A 21,244-nucleotide genomic window follows, 5' to 3' on the forward strand; every position below is an offset into this window, starting at 1 on the left:
CCTGTTATTTCCTGTACAACTGTTAAAAAAAATGAATATGGGTGCAAATATGATGCACCCATATTCTTAACCTCTGACACTAGTTAACTTTAACTATTCAAGATATAAAGTAACTATTATTATAAATGTGTCAAAATTTTCTATCTTGACTAAAAAGAAGACTTTTAATAAACTATTGAAAAGTTGGAAAAATTGTTTTCATTTAAATTTAGAGTTTAATTCAGCCATGCATTTGCAACTTTGTAAATAGTTGAAATATTTAGAAATTTACATAATTATAACAAAATGAAAATGACCTACCTCTATCAGGGGTTTCTTCAAATTTCTTTCTGGATATTCGAACATGTTCCCATAAAGCTCTTATCCTGGAAACCATTGTATGAGTTTTGGAAGACTCTCTTTTGTATAAAGCACCCTATAATTATAAATTGTATTCCAACAAAAAGAATCATTTGTATCCTTATGAAATATCAAAAAATAAAAATATCTGTCCCTAGGACACAATATCCTGCTAGCACTGTCATATTTTTATGTTCACTGTACATATTTAAATAGTTCACATCAAAATGAACATGTGAACTAAGTTTCAAGTTGATATGACCTCAATTTCATGGTAAAACTACCTTATCCAAAAACTCTAACCAGAGAATGGACTGGTTTCAAACTATCACATTTCTATGATCAGTGAATGGGAAACTGGGGTCAAAACTATATTATTGCATGTAATTTAAACAGTTCATATGAACAATGTGTACTAATTTTCAAGTTGTTGTAACCTTGACCTTAACCAAAAACTTGAAACCTGACAGACAGACGGACAAACGGATTGAATATCATATAAGCAGAATATCAGACTCATGTACAGGCCAAAAAACATTTTGCTCCCCTTCCAGCTAAAATTGAGAATGGAAATGGGGAATGTGTCAAAGAGACAACAACCCGACCAAAGAGCAGAAACCAGCCCAAGGCCACCAATGGGTCTTCAACACAGCTAGAAAATCCTGCACCCGGAGGCTATATTATTTCCGTGGAATATCAATTTTTGTGGATTTCAAGGTTATAAATGAACCACAAATTTGAATGATTAAGAAAAATGTTAATTTTTATAGGCTTGTTTGCAGACTTTGGCAAAACCATGAAATCCAATATCCATGAAAACACAATTTTTCGTCAATCCATAAAAATTGGTATCCACGAAAATAAATGAATCCACAGTACTGGATGGCCGAACAGATTGAAAATAACATGGACAGAATATCAGACTTACGTAAAATCTAAAAAAAACACTATTCCCCTGTTCTAGCATCGGTGGGGCATAAAATTTATTTCTTTTCTAAAAAGCAAAAAATTAAGCAAATGCTTTTACTTTTTACCAGTAGTGTCTACTGCTGAAAATGTCAGGTCTATTCTATTAGAGTTCAACACAAACATTAATCTACTTTTCTCAACACTGTTTTTTTCCCCACTTTTTAATATTTGACATTATCACTGCTTTAAACATATTTACCTACAAAATAAACTGTTGGCACAGAGATATGTAATTTTGATAGTTTAATGCAAATATTTAAACGAAAATGGAAATACTTTAACATGTAAACTAAGGTGCTCTTCTGTACCCCCTAAAAAATTCTTTCAATCATTCTTTAACAAGTCTGTAGGCAACCTGTTACAATGAAAATTTCTCAAAATACCAAACATATCCACAGTGATAGTGCTACTTTCTGCCTATTTTGCAGGGCAACTTCATTAATATATTGTTTTTATTGTTTTTATTGGAATATTCATTTGTCAACTTCATGAAATTGAAGATCAAAAATTAACTTTTTTCATTTTTTTTGCGACTGTAGTTCCTTTAATTTTATCATTATGGTACATTTGTTTAAATGTCCATCACCTTTATAGAATTTTACACACATATATATAGACTAAAAATTGATTTTCCTGTTTGAATTGTTTTACACTAGTCATTTTGGGGCCCTTTATAGCTTGCTGTTCGATGTGAGCCAAGGGTCTGTGATGAAGGCTGTACTTTGACCTATGATTGTTAACTTTTTATACATTGTGACTGGGATGGAGAGTTGTCTTATTGGCACTCATACCGCATCTTCTTATTTATATAAACAATTTTAGTGTAGATCTGATTAGTTACTTTCTCCCCAACAGGGGCTAGAACATGTACTTTTTCCTCTCACTTCTACCTAAGGTGTTAGAGAATGTTTTTTTATCATAAAATTGAGAATGGAAATGGGGAATGTGTCAAAGAGACAACAACCCGACCATAGAGCAGACAACAGCCGAAGGCCACTAATGGGTCTTCAATGCAGTGAGAAACTCCCGCACCCGGAGGCGTCCTTCAGCTGGCCCCTAAACAAATATGTATACTAGTTCAGTGATAATGGACGTCATACTAAACTCCAAATTATACACAAGAAACTAAAATTAATAAAATGCTTCGCTGGGCGCAGCTTGATACGACCGCAGAGGTCGAACCCTGAACAGTTGGGGCAAGTATGGACACAACATTCAAGCTTGATACAGCTCTGAATTTGGATTGTGATTAAATATTTGACACAACATAGGTTTCTGACACAGAAAGAATGTGGTCTAAGAACTTCAATTTTTTTAATTTACCTATTATGGTCCAATGTCCAAAATCAAAATACATGGTTAGATTCAGCATATCAAAGAACCCCATATATTCAATTTTTGTTGAAATCAAACATAGTTTAATTTTGGACCCCAACTTGGACAAACTTGAAAACTGGGCCCATAATAAAAAATCTAAACACATGTTTAGATTCAGCATATCAAAGTACCCCAAGAATTCAATTTTTGTTAAAATCAAACTAACTTTAATTTTGGACCCTTTGGACCTTAATGTAGACCAATTTAAAAAACGGGACCCAAAATTAAAAATCTAAAAACACGGTTAGATTTGGCATATCAAAGAACCCCAATAATTCAATTTTTGATGAAATCAAACAAAGATTAATTTTGGACCCTTTTGACCTCAATATGAACCAATTTGATAGCGGGCCCACAAATAAAAAATCTAAATACATGGTAAGATTCAGCATATCAAAGAACCCCATATATTCAATTTTTGTTGAAATCAAACAAAGTTTAATTTTGGACCCCAACTTGGACCAACTTGAAAACTGGGCCCATAATCAAAAATCTTAACACATGTTGAGATTCAGCATATCAAAGAACCCCAAAAATTCAATTTTTGTTAAAATCAAACTAAGTTTAATTTTGGACCCTCCGGACCTTAATGTAGACCAATTTAAAAAACGGGACCCAAAATTAAAAATCTAAATACACGGTTAGATTTGGCATATCAAAGAACCCCAATAATTAAATTTTTGATGAAATCAAACAAAGTTTAATTTTGGACCCTTTTGACCTCAATATAAACCAATTTGATAGCGGGCCCACAAATAAAAAATCTAAATACATGGTAAGATTCAGCATATCAAAGAACCCCATATATTCAATTTTTGTTGAAATCAAACAAAGTTTAATTTTGGACCCCAATTTGGACCAACTTCAAAACTGGGCCAAAAATCTAAAATCTAAATACATGTTTAGATTCAGCATATCAAAGAACCCCATATATTCAATTTTTGTTGAAATCAAACAAAGTTTAATTTTGGACCCCAACTTGGACCAACTTGAAAACTGGGCCAATAATCAAAAATCTAAACACATATTTAGATTCAGCATATCAAAGAACCCCAAAAATTAAAGTTTTGTTAAAAATCAAACTAAGTTTAATTTTGGACCCTTTGGACCTTAATGTAGACCAATTTAAAAAACGGGACCCAAAATTAAAAATCTAAATACACGGTTAGATTTGGCATATCAAAGAACCCCAATAATTCAATTTTTGATGAAATCAAACAAAGTTTAATTTTGGACCCTTTTGACCTGAGCAATATGAACCAATTTGATAGCGGTCCCACAAATAAAAAATCTAAATACATGGTAAGATTCAGCATATCAAAGAACCCCATATATTCAATTTTTGTTGAAATCAAACAAAGTTTAATTTTGGACCCCAATTTGGACCAACTTGAAAACTGGGCCAAAAATTAAAAATCTAAATACATGTTTAGATCCAGCATATCAAAGAACCCCATATATTCAATTTTTGTTGAAATCAAACAAAGTTTAATTTTGGACCCCAACTTGGACCAACTTGAAAACTGGGCCCATAATCAAAAATCTAAACACATGTTTAGATTCAGCATATCAAAGAACCCCAAGAATTCAATTTTTGTTAAAATCAAACTAAGTTTAATTTTGGACCCTTTGGACCTTAATGTAGACCAATTTAAAAAACAGGACCCAAAATTAAAAATCTAAATACACGGTTAGATTTGGCATATCAAAGAACCCCAATAATTCAATTTTTGATGAAATCAAACAAAGTTTAATTTTGGACCCTTTTGACCTCAATATGAACCAATTTGATAGCGGGGTCCACAAATAAAAAATCTAAATACATGGTTAGATTCAGCATAACAAATAAATAAATGTGGTCAAAGATTTTACAAATCTAATGCGCCATACTGGTCTTCCTTTATAAATATGCATTTCTTTAAACATAATTTAAAAGCAGTGTAAGGGAAGTAACCAAAAAGTTGTATTTGGATTACCTCCCTTACACTGTTTTAAATTATCTTAGTTGTTCATTAACCATTACTTTATACATAATTTAAAAGCAGTGTAAGGGAGATAATTTCAATGATGTATTTGATTTATCTCCCTTACACTGCTTTAAATTATGTTTTGTACTAAAGTATTTGTCCATTAATGAGGACAACCTTGTTTTTCCCCCTTTTTTGCCCCTAATTCTTAAACGGTTTGAGCAATAACCCCCCAAAGCAAATCCTAACCATCCCTTTGTGGTATGGAAACTTGTAGTATAATTTCAGAGAGATCCATACACCGTTCCACAGTTATTGTCTGGAAACTAGAAAATGCTTATTTTTGGCCCCTTTTTGGCCCCTTATTCCTTAACTGTTGGTACCATAACCCCCAAAATCAATCCCCACCTTCTTTTTGTGGTATTGAACCTTATGGTAAAATTTCATAGAGATCCATTCACTTAAACTAAAGTTAGAGTGCGAAAACTAATGCGTCTTCGTACGACGACGCCGGACGACGACGACGGAGACGACGCCAACGTCATACCAATATACGACCACAAAAATTTTTTTGCGGTCGTATAAAAATGATACAAGACTAACAAAGGCCAGAGGCTCCTGACTTGGGACAGGCGCTATAATGCGGCGGGGTTAAACATGTTTTTTGAGATCTCAACCCTCCCCCTATACCTCTAGCCAATGTAGAAAAAACAAACGTACAACAGTACGCACAGTACAACTCAGTTGAGATCTCAACCCTGAATACAAACATTTATAATTGTTAAAAAAAGATCAAAAACTTACATCTGCCTGACAAAGCTGAGAGTCTGGATAGAACTGTTGAATACCAAACAATGCTCTCCAGCTTAAAGCACTGCATAATGGAATCACAATCTATAAATAATCATACAAGTTTTTCTTATAATGCATTATAGCTATTTCTTTTACTATAAAAACACAAATGTATAAGAAAATGTTCCTCCACAGCATTATCAGAGCTCAAATTCATTTAGTAAAACATGGTATCAGAGAATATATTCTGTAAATTCAGAAATTATTGTGTCCATTTATTATTGCGATTTTTGAAGAATAGACAAAAATGTGAGATTAATTATTGCCATTTCAGGAAAATCTGCATACAGATATATGTATCAGATATCAGAATTTACAGTAAAATTTTTACTCATAATCTAACATAAACAAGTTGCCCTATGAGCTATATATGGCTCACAAGTAACAGGAAGTTTCTAAGAGATGAATCTGAAAATACATCATAGTAAAACTATAAAGTAAAATAACAAAAATACCAAACTCCAGGGAAAATTCAAAACAGAAAATCCTTTATCAAATGGCAAAATCAAAAGCTCAAACAATGAAGGTGACAATGGCCCATCCTTTACATCTGTCCTTGTGGCTTGAATGCTTCAACCAAGAGGAATGGTTAACCTTGCTGGCAACCAGATTTCAACCTATGATGAGACAACCATAGTAAAATATCAGGTTCTATCACTAATGTATATATCATGCTCATATGAATCATGATATCACATTTCAGGAAAATTTGTAGCTCCTGAGAAAAGTCAAGAAGAAGCTGCAAGAAAGATGTAAAAATTTCTTATATGCTAAAAATCTTCATTCTCAAGCTGCAGACCAAATATAAAATCATTCTCTTCCATTGAAGCCAAGATTAATTTGACAAAATTTTCCTTGTTCAATAAATGTTGTAAAATTTCAAACTATTGGCAAACAGGAAGTGGCTCCACAGCAGATATAAAAATAGCTTACACCTTGCAACTCATCATTATCAAGCTGCAGACCAAATATAAAATCACTTCCTTCCATAGAAGCCCAAGAAAAATTTGACAAAAATTTTCTTTGTACAATGAATGTTGTAAAATTTCAAACTATTGGCAAATAGGAAGTGGCTGCACAGCTGATGTAAAAATCGCTTACACCTTACAACTCATCATTATCAAGCTGCAGACAAAATATAAAATCATTGCCTTCCATAGAAGCCAAGAAAAATTTGACAAAATTTTCCATGTACAATAAATGTTGTAAAATTTCAATCTGTTGGCAGACAGGAAGTTGCTGCATGGCAAATGTGAAAAATTGCTTACATGCTATAACTTATCATTATCAAGCTCCAGACCAAATATTAAATCCTTCCCTTCCATTGAAAGAAAAGCAAAGAAAAGTTTCACAAAAGTTTTTCTACCTAAGGTCTTTAAGATGTACAGACAGAGTGGAGTGCTTCTTATACAGGCTTTCGTAGTTGCAATGCAGGTAAAAATCTTGCAAGAAAAAGTATTTGTAAGTCCTGAACATTTCAGTATAACTTAGCAATAATTGTTTTGGTAAAAAGATATATGCTGTATATTTAGTATGAATAAGAAGATGTATGTGATATCATGTCATGATAAGCATACCCCACATGTATTTCAAATATCAAAAAACTGGAAGATGTATGACAGATCTGAAAAGTTTTCCCACATTCCAACTCATTACTCAAAAGCTGCTGACTACATATGAATTACTCAAAAGCTGCTGACTACATATGAAGTCGTTCAGTTCAGTAGTACATCATAAAAATGTGATGAAAAATTTTAGTTCATTCAACATATTGAAAAATTTAAAGTATCCAGACACAGGAAGTAGGTGTCTGACAGACCTGAAAATAACTCAAATGTTACTAGTTTCTGTCAAGCTGCTGATCAATTTTGCAGTTTTTCTGTTCAGTAGTACCTGAGGAAAGAGTGACGAAAATCATTATCAAATTTCATTCAACATATTGGAAAAGTTGAAGTATCAGCAAACAGGAAGTAGGTGCATGACAGATACGGAAAGTGCTCACATAGTACTATCAATTTGCTGATCCAAATATGAAGTCATTTTGTTTGGAGAAAAGTGTGATTGAAATATTTGTTAGAAGAACAGATAGATGGATGCACAGACTGACAGAAGGACACACAGACAGACAGATAGGCAGACTGCCAAGTTGAATGCAATATAGCCCCAGTTCTAGAGTGAGGTATCATAATGGTAGTTCACAAACAATATCCATGTATTCTAATAAACTTATTCCAGTATACATTTGTCCAATTAAGGTGGTACCCAACACCTTCACTAAAATTAATTTGGCTCGTTTAATTTTCATAAAATTTTGACAAAGTATTTACTTTGACCCTTTGACAAAAATATAAAAATTTCAAAAAATTTGAACAAACCAATTTATCAGAAAAATTAGACTGGTTATATAGCAGTTTGACAAACACTAACTTTGATCATTGAGAAGCTTAATATTCCCTTAACAACACAACGTAATTAAAACGTTTAGCTGATTTTACTCCCTTTTACTTGAGTTATCTCCCTGTAGTGTTAGGTACCACCTTAAGAATATTTTTTAAATATTTTTACTTTACCCCAAACATGAATATAGAGTTCTTCATCCAAGTGAGAATTCTAACAAGGAAATTCCACCATCTCCAGAAAGGGTAATGACTTGTTGTCAACTTTTGTGTATTCTTCTCCACACTATAATGGATGTCATCTGATTTCTGCAGCAATCAAAACAAAATATTTTAATGGTATTAAAGATAAGTTAACAACAATCGTGCATACATTTTCTAAAGTAAGGGTGACAATGCAATAAAGAATTAAAATACTTCAAAAATGCCACTTTCAAAATTCTACATGAAAATGACACACACACTGAGCAGAATGACAAAAATATTGATTGATTGGTGTTTGCTTAAAGACATATGAAATTCAAATTAAAAAAAAGTTGAATATGTTTTATATACATGTTCTTGAATGGCTAAGTTTTACTATAAAACAAGTGTACGTGAACTTTCTCGTATTAAAAGAAAATCCTCCATACTATCAAAATATTCATAAATGTACAGCTAATGAATTATTGTCTTCCCGTACACTAATTTGCTAATATTTCCCTGTATGCAGTGACCTTACTAGGAGATCTCTCTTTAAAACTTAGCTACTGCACACCGCAAGAGCGAGAGGAAAACTGTGATGAAAGAATGTAAAAAAACGTGCACTGGGAGGTAAATAGTAATAACTGATTCTTAAGAACAAATTTAATACAACAAATCCTTTAACAACTGTTAAGGAAAAGTTTAATTAACAAATGGGAACACAGAAAAATAAAAAACAAGATTGTGTCCATAGTACACCCATGCCCCACTAGAACTATCATTTTCTATGTTCAGTGAACTATGAAATTGGGGTCAAAACTCTAATTTGACATCAAAATTAGAAAGATCATATCATAGGGAACATATGTACTAAGTTTCAAGTTGATTGGACTTCAACTTCATCAAAAACTACCTTGACCAAAAACTTTAACCTGAAGTGGGACAGACAGACGGATGGACGGACGGATGAACACACAGAACAAACTAGAGGCTCTCAAGAGCCTGTGTCGCTCACCTGTATTTACTGATGCTTTGGAAATCATGTAAAATAAGGTTAAAATCATAATTAATAGTATTAGATATTATAATGATATCTAAGATAATAACAAAAAACTGCCAAATTTCTGTCAAATTACTAACTCAGGGGCAGCAACCCAACAACGGGTTGTCGGATTCGTCTGAAAATTTCAGGGCAGATAAATCTAAATCTGATGAACATTTTTGCCACCTGTCAGATTAGCTCTAAATGCTTTAGTTTCAGAGATATAAACCAATAAAATGCTCCGCTGGGCGCAGCTTGATACGACCGCAGAGGTCGAACCCTGAACAGTTGGGGCAAGTATGGACACAACATTCAAGCTTGATACAGCACTGAATTTGGATTGTGATTAAATATTTGACACAGCATAGGTTTCTGACACAGAATGAATGTGGTCTAAGAACTTAAATTTTTAATTTACCTATTCAAACCATATCATTATTATTTGCTTTTATATATAAATCAGAAAATAACCAATTTAAAATGAAAAATTTTAAAGAAAAAAAAAATCCCCCCCCTAATTTTTTGAACCCCTTATGATTCATCACCCCCAAACTCAATCCTTGCATTCCCTTTGTGGTATGGTACCTTGCAGTACAATTTCAGAGAGATCCATACACTTGAACACAAGTTATTGTCTGGAAACTAGAAAAATGCTTGTTTTTAGGCCCCAAATTCCTAAATGTTTAGGGTAATTACCCCCAAACTCTAACCCAGCTTTCCCTTTGTGATATGGAACCTTGTAGTACAATTTCATAAAGATCCATACACTTACACACAAGTTATTGTCCTTAAATTAGAATAAAATGCTCCGCAGGGCGCAGCTTGATACGACCGCAGAGGTCGAACCCTGAACAGTTGGGGCAAGTATGGACACAACATTCAAGCTTGATACAGCTCTGAATTTGGATTGTGATTAAATATTTGACACAGCATAGGTTACTGACACAGAATGAATGTGGTCTAAGAACTTAAAAATTTTAAATTGGACATTCACCTATTATGGTCCAATATCCAAAATCTAAATACATGGTTAGATTCAGCATATCAAAGAACCCCAAGAATTCAATTTTTGATGAAATCAAACAAAGTTTAATTTAGGACCCTTTTGACCTCAATGTGGACAAAGTTGATAACGGGGCCCAAAAAATCAAAAATCTAAATACATGGTTAGATTCAGCATATCAAAGAACCCCATATATTCAATTTTTGTTGAAATCAAACAAAGTTTAATTTTGGACCCCGATTTGGACCAACTTGAAAACTGGGCCCATAATCAAAAATCTAAATACATGTTTAGATTCAGCATATCAAAGAACCCTAAGAATTAAATTTTTGTTAAAATCAAACTTAGTTTAATTTTGGACCCTTTGGACCTTAATGTAGACCAATTTGAAAATGGAACCAAAAATTAAGAATCTAAATACACGGTTAGATTCGGCATATCAAAGAACCCCAATAATTCAATTTTTGATGAAATCGAACAAAGTTTAATTTTGGACCCTTTGGACCTCAATGTGGACCAATTTAAAAACGGGGCCCAAAATCCAAAAACTTAATACACGGTTAGATTCAGCACATTAAAGAACCCCAAGAATTCAAGAATAAAACCCCATTGAAATTGGTCAAGAAATAAGCAATTTATACGAAGTATCTTCTTTTGCACAATACTGTGCAATTGAATATTTCTTGCTATTGCGCAATACTGTACAATTGACAATTTCTTGCTATTGCGCAATACTGTGCAATTGAAGATTTCTTGCTATTGCGCAATACTGTGCAATGGAAGATTTCTTGCTATTGTGCAATACTGTGCAATTGAAAATTTCTTGCTATTGCACAATACTTATTATATAATAATTTACACATCCTGTTTGGTGTGTATCTCCTACCATATCATTATTATTTGCTTTTAAATATAAATCAGAAATAACCAACTTAAAATGGAAAATTTAAAAAAAAAAAAAAAAGGAAAAAAAAAAAATCCCCCCCCCAAATTTTTTGAAACCCCTTATGATTCATCATCCCCAAACTCAATCCCAGCCTTCCCTTTGTGGTATGGAACCTTGCAGTACAATTTTAGAGAGATCCATACACTTGAACACAAGTTATTGTCCTGAAAGTAGAAAAATGCTTGTTTTTTTCCCCTTTTTGGCCCCTAATTCCTAAAATTTTGAGGCAATTACCCCCAAAATCAATCCCAGCCTTCCCTTTTTGGTATGGTACCTTGCAGTACAATTTCAGAGAGATCCATACACTAACACACAAGTTATGTCTGGAAGTTACAAAAATGCTTATTTTTGGCCCCTTTTTGGCCCCTAATTCCTTAACTGTTGGTACCATAACCCCCAAAATCAATCCCAACCTTCCTTTTGTGGTATTGAACCTTATGGTAAAATTTCACAGAGATCCATTCACTTAAACTAAAGTTAGAGTGCGATAACCAATGTGTCTTCGGACGACGCCGGACGACGCCAGACCACGACGACGACGACGACGACGACGACGCCAACGTCATACCAATATACGACCAAAAAATTTTTAATTTTTGCGGTCGTATAAAAATGCTTGTTTTTTCCCCTTTTTGACCCCTAATTCCTAAAATTTTGAGGCAATTACCCCCAAAATCAATCCCAGACTTCCCTTTGTGGTAAGGTACCTTGCAGTACAATTTCAGAGAGATCCATACACTCGAACACAAGTTATTGTCTGGAAACTAGAAAAATGCTTATTTTTGGCCCCAAATTCCTAAACGTTTTGGGCAATTACCCCCAAACTCAATTCCAGCTTTCCCTTTGTGATATGGAACCTTGTAGTACAATTTCAGAAAGATCCATACACTTACACACAAGCTATTGTCATGAAACTAGAAAAATGCTTGGTTTTTTGCCCCTTTTTTGGCCCCTAATTCCTAAAGTTTTGAGGCAATTACCCCCAAAATCAATCCCAGCATTCCCTTTGTGATATGGAACCTTGTGGTACAATGTCAGAGAGATCCATACACTAACACACAAGTTATGTCTGGAAGTTACAAAAATGCTTATTAAAATTTTTGGCGGTCATATAAAAACTGCATTTTACCCCTATGTTCTATTTTTAACCATGTTGGCCATGATGATTGAAAGGCAGGGTCATCTAACAAATTTTTTAAACTAGATACCCTAATTATGATTATGGCCAAGTATGGTTAAATTTGTCTCAGTAGTTTCAGAGAAGAAGATGTTTGTTAAAGATTACAAAAATTGTTAAAAATTGAATATAAAGGGCAATAACTCCTAAAGGGGTCGATTGAAAATTTTGGTCATGATGACTTATTTGTAGATCTTACTTTGCTGAACATTATTGCTGTTTACAGTTTATCTCTATCTATAATAATATTCAAGATAATAACCAACTAGAGGCTCTAAAGAGCCTGTGTCGCTCACCTTGGTCTATGTGCATATTAAACAAAGGACACAGATGGATTCATGACAAAATTGTGTTTTGGTGATGGTGATGTGTTTGTAGATCTTACTTTACTGAACATTCTTGCTCCTTACTATTATCTCTATCTATAATGAACTTGGCCCAGTAGTTACAGTGGAAAATATTTTGTAAAAATTTACAAAAATTTACAAAATTTATGAAAATTGTAAAAAATTGACTATAAAGGGCAATAACTCCTTAAGGGGTCAATTGACAATTTTGGTCATGTTGACTTATTTGTAGATCTAACTTTGCTGTACATTATTGCTGTTTACAGTTTATCTCTATCTATAATAATATTCAAGATAATAACCAAAAGCTGCAAAATTTTCTTAAAATTACCAATTCAGGGGCAGCAACCCAACAACGTGTTGCCTGATTGGTCTGAAAATTTCAGGGCAGATTGATGTTGACCTAATGAACAATTTTATACTCATCAGATTTGCTCTAAATGCTTTGGTTTCAGAGATACGAGCCAAAAGCTGCATTTTACCCTATGTACTATTTTTTAGCCATGTCGGCCATCTTGGTTCACGAGAGGGGTCATCGGACACATTTTTTAAACTAGATACCCTAATGATGATTGTGGACAAGTTTGGTTAAATTTGTCTTAGTAGTTTCAGAGAAGATTTTTGTAAAAGATTTCAAAAATTTACGAAAAATGGTTAAAAATTGACTATAAAGGGCAATAACTCCTTAAGGGGTCAACTAACCATTTTGGTCAAGTTGACTTATTTGTAGATCTTACTTTGCTGAACATTATTGCTGTTACAGTTTATCTCCATCTATAATTATATTCAAGATAATAACCAAAAACGGCAAAATTTCCTTTAAATTACCAATTCAGGGGCAGCAACCCAACAACAAGTTGTCCGATTCATCTGAAAATTTCAGGGCAGATAGATTTTGACCTGTTGAACAATTTTACCCAGTCAGATTTGCTCTAAATGCTTTGGTTTCAGAGATATAAGCCAAAATCTACATTTTACCCCTATGTTCTATTTTTAGCCATGGCGGCCATCTTGGTTGGTTGGCCGGGTCACCGGACACATTTTTTAAACTAGATACCCCAATGATGATTGTGGCCAAGTTTGGTCAAATTTGGCCCAGTAGTTTCAGAGGAGAAGATTTTTGTAAAAGTTTACCGATGACGGACGACGGACGCAGGACGACGGACGCAAAGTGATGAGAAAAGCTCACTAGACCTTTCAGGTCAGGTCAGCTAAAAACATAATGCCCCACTTTCATAAGTGGGGCATAAAAATATCATGGCTTTATCAATTCACTTATTTGTCACATACTCCAAGTGGTCTGTGTTGATAGCTTATCAATGTCACGATCCAGTAAACTTCAGCAACAAACTTGAAAGTTGATTAGCTTGCATTCAACAATCACTGAATGAAATATTTACATATTTGTCGACAATACATTATTTATTAGTAATAAATTTATGCATACAGGACTAAATTTAGTATACATGCAAACAAGGGTCCGGAAACGGTCATATTTGCCAGACATGACCGAATCTGAAATCGATTTGTCCTAAACGACAAATTGAGATTTAGGACAAATTTAAATTTTTACAGAAATAATTTCGGTCATGTCGTTGAGATCAGGTTTCTTAATCGCCATTTTGCACTTGTTTTTGTTTTGTTATCCCTTTCCTGTAATAAAACTGCCACTACAGTATAGTATTATAATCCTGAGGGCCCTCTTGATAACTATATTAATGCCTCCGGGAAATTTTGGCTAATGATCGCTAATCTCTTTTTACCTGTGTTTTTAATTCACACCTGAGTCCTGACATGGATCACAAGCTCAGAACTAATTATACAGAAATTAAAATTCCATGACAACTGTCTTCATTATTTAATTACTTTTCAGCAAAGACAATCGTCAATTCTGATTTAAAATTTAAAACTTTATCTAATTTACGTAGAAAAAAGTATTTTTTCACGAGTAACACACGTGCTTTATTTACTATGTAATACGCATGCGCGAAATTCTCTTCAGCAGATAAGACACTTAATCGTAAAATGCAAAATGATTTCATGCTAAATAAATCAAGTGCAACTATTATCTGTAATATTCAAACACTTTTAAAGGTAAAGAATTAAAAAGCCGGTGATTTTCTGTCAATTTGATAAACAAAACGAATCCCGGAAATGAGTCTGGAATTACTCGTACTTTAGTATTGTCGAAAACATCAGGTTTTAGTTTCATCTTCAAAATCGAAAGAAACGTTAGCTATGTCTGAGAAATTTACCATTTTGAGTCATTAAAATCGTTTCATTTTTAAACTGTTGCCTTCCCTTAATCGTTCTTGAACATTTTAAGAAAAAAAGGTAAGAAAATTCATGAAGTAAATGCTATGAAACAGTCAAAACAAGTTCGTTGATGTTTGAATCTAGTGTAATTTCGACAATTTTTTTTTTGTTTGAAAAATTGCAAAACTTTTAAGTTACCTCAAAATGACCGAAATTGTGTGAAAAAATTTCCGGATCCTTGCATGCATATATTGGTTCAATAATTTCGATAATATCAAAATTAGAAGAAACTCGTTTCATGACTCTAATGTTCAATGGCAAATATTTCAAGTCTATCTAGGATGATGGCAAATACTGATATGGACACTTAAAACATGTAAATTTTATTTCATTTGTTTTGTATTTCAATATCCTAAACAATTTTGTTGAGTTTAAACGTGATTTTTAAACAATCTGCTGTTTTATTTCATTCATAATTAAAGAACCATAGTGAGCGCGCTCACATACCCCACTTCCCCACATTGTCATTGGAGAAATAAAATAAGTGTAAGGAAAAAAAATTGAATCATAATTTCCTGTCAATATGCACATCTACATAGTATGTCCTTATTATCTACAAAGTTTCATGAAATTCTGTGGTGTGGTTTCAGAGGAGTTGCGATGACAAACTGTTGCAGTAGTACATTGAAGCAAATAAGTTCAAAGGGGTTTAACTCCTAGAAAAAAAATTGAATCGTAATTTCCTGTCGATATGCACATCTACATAGTATGTCCTTATTATCTACAAAGTTTCATGAAATTCTGTGGTGTGGTTTCAGAGGAGTTGCGATGACAAACTGTTGCAGTAGTACATTGAAGCAAATAAGTTCAAAGGGAAGTAACTCCTAGAAAAAAATTGAATCGTAATTTCCTGTCTATATGCAGAACTACATAGTATGTCCTTATTATCTAAAAAGGTTTCGTGAAATTCTGTTGTGTGGTTTGAGAGGAGTTGCGATGACAAGAAACAGGACTGACGGACTGACGGACTGACGGACAGACGGACAGACGTACAGACGGACGGACGGGTCAAAAACATTATACCCTCCGCAACCCGTTGCGTGGGGTATAAATATATCATGTTACTCTTTGATCGTCAAGGGTTATCTTATATTCATATAAAATTGAAAATGGAAATGGGGAATATGTCAAAGAGACAACAACCCAACCAAAGAGCAGAAAACAGCCGAAGGCCACCAATGAGTCTTCAACACAGCGAGAAAATCCCGCACCCAGAGGCGGGTTTCAGCTGGCCCCTAAACAAAAATGTGTACTAGTTCAATGAAAATGGATGTCACACTAAACTCCAAAACATATAAATGAACTAAAATTAAAAAACATACAAGACTAACAAAGGCCAGAGGCTCCTGACTTGGGACAGGCGCAAAAATGCGGCGAGGTTAAACATGTTTTGTGAGATCTCAACCCTCCCCTATACCTCTAGCCAATGTAGAATAAACAAACACACAGCAATACACACAGTAAAACTCAGTTTAAAAGAAGTCTGAGTCCAATGTCAGAATAGTTAACAAAAGAAACTAAGGAAAATGACAATGATACATAAATTAACAAAGGACTACTAGCAGTTACTGACATGCCAGCTCCAGACCTCAATTAAACTGATTGAAAAATTATGTTTTCATCATATGAAAATCAAGTACAATCCCTCCCATTAGGGGTTTAGTATCATACCATCATAAAATATATGAGAAGAACATAACCCATATCATATGACTATATATAGTTGTAAAATATGAAACAAAATTTGTAATAAAGCTTTTGTTTTCAACATATCTGTATACAGCGATTGATATCGCTGACATATGATTATATTCATTATAAATATGATCTGTTCTCCTTAAAAATACACTGCTATCATGTCATAAAGACAAGAGGCTCTAAAAACCTGTGTTGCACACCTGTGAATTTTATAACATTGAAGACCAAAATATTATTCATGACTTAAATATCTTTTTTCATTGATCTCTTTATCTTATATAGTTTTTTACCCAAAATTATAAATTGGGTAAAAAAAATATCGTCACTCAAGCTGAATAACTTTTATAAGAAAAGAACAATTATGACTTTGTTGACCTATTTGAAGATATTGACTTGGTGATAATTTTTGCTGCATACAGTGTCTCTTTATCTTCTATAGTTTTAGAACAACACAAAGAAAACAGGTAAAAATCTATATTTCAGGGCAATAACTCCTATAAGTTAACTTATTTGTAGATCTTGTCTTCCTCAATATTTTTGCTGTTTACAATAGTTTTAATGAAAAAATAAAAAGGTTAAAATTGTCTTTTACGGGTAAGTTTGAGTTTTGATAACAACTGTCAGTAGGTAGACCTCAACATTCAGGAAATTTCTGCCTCTGTCAGATTTTCTCTATCTATAGATTGAGTAGTTTCAAGATAATAGACAAGACTTGCAGTCTACTTCTGTGTTCTATCTAAAACCATGTCGACCATGTTGGTTGGCATGGGAGATCATCAGACACATTTTTAAAGTAGATATCCATATGATGATTGCAGCCAAGTTTTATTCCAAGTGTCCCACTAGTTTCAGAGGAGAAGATTTTTTGTAAAAGGTAACTGAAGACGACCATGGATGCCAAGTGAAAATAACTCACTTGACCTTTGCCATTTAAAATTTTTTTTTCCACAGGTAAATATGTATTATTCAACTAACAAACAACCCAGCCTGTTGTTCAGTGGTTGCAGTTTATTGGTGTGGTTCATAAGTGTTTCTCCTTTCTTATATAGATTAGACAGTTGGTTTTCCTGTTTGAATTGTTTTACACTAGTCATTTTGAGGCCCTTTATAGCTTGCTGTTCGGTGTGAGCCAAAGCTCCGTGTTGAAGGCCGTACTTTGACCTTTAATTGTTTACTTGTTACATATTGTGACTTGGATGGATAGTTGTCTCATTGGCACTCATACCACATCTTCTTATTTATATTTACAGGTAAATTATCTTTGGTTAATTTTATCAACACTATAAATAAAACATTTTTTTTTTATCAAACCAATAATCTTCATGACATTACCTGACTCCTCCAATTTTCAGGCATCAGTTGAGCTTTTACAACAGTTTGTATGACCTCTGATTGACCTTTGGTTGTCTTGGTGATAACATAGTTAGAGGGCATCCATATTCTTGTAGAGAAAGTAAAAACTTTATTGGGGGAAGTTTCTCTACTCAGTTCTGTGATTAAAATTGATTCTCTCTGAAAATATAAATTAAACTGAAATCTTTATTGGTCAAATATTAATCTATTCATTTATTGGGCATTTTTTACCGTTTATTAATAACTGGCTCTGAGCATTCAAGTTGTGACTATTTTATACAGAAACTAGGAAATTTCATTCAGGGGTATGACTTCTTGATGCTTTTGGATTTCATCCGAATTGGAAATATCAATTCATCATGGGTTTTTACTTCCTGTTGATTTGTGTAAAATGTCCATAACCTAAGATTTTTAAACCACAAAAATGGAACTCCCTGTCAGACAAAAAAGACATATGTCGTCACAAATTTTAGCATACTGTTAATTCAGAAATAATTGTGTGCATTTAATATTGCTTTCGTTGAAAAATGGATAAACATGAGAGATTAATTATTGCGATTTCAATAGAGCTGCATAGAAATAATGTTACAACAAATGATTTCGCTCCTCTGTTCAAATAAACAAGCTTTTTAAAGACTGTTATAAATTGATAGTATATAAATAAAGGAACTTAGTAGAAAGTAGAAAAAAAATTATACGTCTGTTTCCTTGTTTTTGAGATGTAATTATTTGAAAATTAGGCTGAAAATGATTCTTAGATTTTCCATACATTAAACATTAGCAACTTTTTTCATTCAAAAACTATAACAAGGATTTTATAAAATTTTCAAATATGGCTTTTCAATTTATATGTATTAAAATTATGAAAAGAAAAGATGGTGTTAGTGGGCAAAATTATTATTTGGAACTATATGGATAAACTAGAGGATTCTGAAAAAACTGACAAAAAGTCAAAAATAAGAGTAGTGAACATCCTTAAAATGCATCCTAACGAACAGTTATAGATTGTAGGTCAATTTGTTTGTTTTCCACTTAATAAAAAGGCATAACAGAAACTACAAAAGTGAAATACATCAAATTAATTCAATGTCAAATATTGACCTTGTTAAATGGTCCATTACATCATTTACATTAAAAAATAAATGGGGAATGTGTCCATAGGACACAGATGATGCCCCCTCTTGCATATCATATAAAGTTATAAAGGAACATAACTCTAGAAAGGTAAAAGTGATGCTACCCAAATTTGTTCTTGATCTGAGTTTTGTGGTAATAAGATGCCCCCTCTTGCATATCATATAAAGTTATAAAGGAACATAACTCTAGAAAGGTAAAAGTGATGCTACCCAAATTTGTTCTTGATCTGAGTTTTGTGGTAATAAGCATTGTGTATAAGTTTCATAACATTTGGTTGAGGCTAACTTAAGTTAGAGAACAGAAACGAAAAATTCAGCAATTTTTCCATTTGTAAAGGGGCATAACTCTAGAACGGTTAAAGTGACGCCACCAAAATTCAATCTTGATCTGTATTTTGTGGTAATAAGCATTGTGGATAAGTTTCATAACATTTGGTTGAGGTAAACACTAAAGTTTGAGAACGGAAACCAACTTTGGGACGTACATACGTTTGTATGTACAGACGGACAATTGTAAAACTTAATGCCCCCTCGGCTACGGCGGGGGCATAAAAAGTTGGTCCAGACTGATACAAGATAATTAACAGATCTTTCATTGGACAGATAAAAGTAAAACTAAATGTCACTTCTAATCTAAAATAATGAATACAAACTTTGACATTTTTTTTAACAAATGTTTACCTCTTTGATGAAAGTTAGATCCCTTTTCAAGAAGTACACAGCTTGCTTTAATCCCTGTTCTTCACAAACACCTATAGCTTCTTCATGTGCTGAATATAAGTTCTGGATTATAAAATCTTGCTGGAAAACATTAAAATGAAAACATTTATAAGTGTTTCAATATGTTATAAAATGTCATGATTCAGAATTTGTCAGAAATTGTCATATAAAAGTAAATTCTGAGCCACACTGACCCATACAAAAATTGGGGATGAATGCATGTGCTTAAGGATAAGCAATTCCTGCACCACTAGTGGCACTTGTGGTGTTGCTCATAACAAGCAAATCAAAGTGCTTGTGAGCACTGAAGGGTAAAGATTGCTTTCATTTTGCAACTTTGTGAATTTTTAAATAAAACATTGAATAGTATTTTGCTAGGAAAATTAAAATTTGAGTTGGAGTTTTCTTCCTAGGTTTATGATTGAACATTTGTAACTGAACCTATTTTTATAACAGATTCATACACTGTGCATTACTTACGTAATTTTTAATACAAAATGTTTTCTTGACAAGTATGGTAATTCAAATACACATCATACTATTACATAATTATTAAAGTATAACATATCATCAATAAATTGTACGACATTGACTGGATAGGATCTAAATAATGATCACTTCACTGCACTTTTTTGTTTGAACTATCAAGAGTAGTGATAAACCTTGGAAAATATAGATATCAAGTCAGGACCATAAGGATTTTGATTGCATTTCATGCAACCTTTACCCCAAAAACCAGTGACAATGAGGATTTAATGATGACATATATTTATGCTTCTGGCAGTCTTTTTTTGTCAGTTGAGAATTCTAAGATATTGAGATTAACATTTAAAGATCATTAGGTAACAGACAAGATAAATAAAAGAAATAAAAATACTGTTCTTTGCACACAAAAAATGGTTATTTTTGAATAAAGAAGAGATTTTATATGAAATTATAGGGTTAAATATACTTACCATAAATTTACATTTATATTATATAGAATATGTTTGCCTTCATAACATGTTCTCATCGCAATTAACTAGGTGATTAAATATACATCCCTGAGATGAACTCACCTACGTCATAACTTACCTGTGTACATACAGTAACTTCAGTTTTAATTGTTGTTTAATTGAATAATTACAATTGCGTGAACAAAAAACTGAATTTACTCTAGGTGTGGTGGCGGATTGTGGTAGGTATATCCTGTGTATATTATCTTATTTTCTTATTGACCTTATACATGTATATAGTTTTTTAATGTAATGAAAGAGTTGGACTACCTCAAAGGCTCTGATTTGTTCATTTATCCAAGGTTGTATTCTTGATTTTATTGGAAACTTTGTCTTCAAATGTAACTTTAACTGAAAAAAATCAAAAACAAAATGTTACACCATAATATCTCAATTTAAAGTCATAAAAATATTCTAATTACATGTAT

The 21,244-nt window shown here is 32.9% G+C and overlaps 1 protein-coding gene across 3 annotated transcripts in view; it reads right to left on the reverse strand.

Moving 5' to 3' along the window:
• LOC127708512 (uncharacterized) overlaps positions 1 to 21,244 on the reverse strand; it is a 121,373-nt gene that overhangs the window by 67,331 nt on the left and 32,798 nt on the right. For all 3 annotated transcript variants that reach the window (XM_052213407.1, XM_052213405.1, XM_052213406.1), the window contains exons 15-20: positions 21,087 to 21,167; positions 19,783 to 19,902; positions 17,945 to 18,124; positions 8,075 to 8,209; positions 5,457 to 5,546; positions 301 to 415 (exon numbers count right to left, since the gene is read on the reverse strand). In XM_052213407.1, the coding sequence (XP_052069367.1) occupies positions 301 to 415; positions 5,457 to 5,546; positions 8,075 to 8,209; positions 17,945 to 18,124; positions 19,783 to 19,902; positions 21,087 to 21,167 (721 nt within the window). The remainder of the gene's footprint in view (positions 1 to 300; positions 416 to 5,456; positions 5,547 to 8,074; positions 8,210 to 17,944; positions 18,125 to 19,782; positions 19,903 to 21,086; positions 21,168 to 21,244) is intronic.

The sequence above is a fragment of the Mytilus californianus genome, unplaced genomic scaffold, assembly GCF_021869535.1.
Source record: "Mytilus californianus isolate M0D057914Y unplaced genomic scaffold, xbMytCali1.0.p SCAF_7, whole genome shotgun sequence".
Lineage (NCBI taxonomy): Eukaryota > Metazoa > Mollusca > Bivalvia > Mytilida > Mytilidae > Mytilus > Mytilus californianus.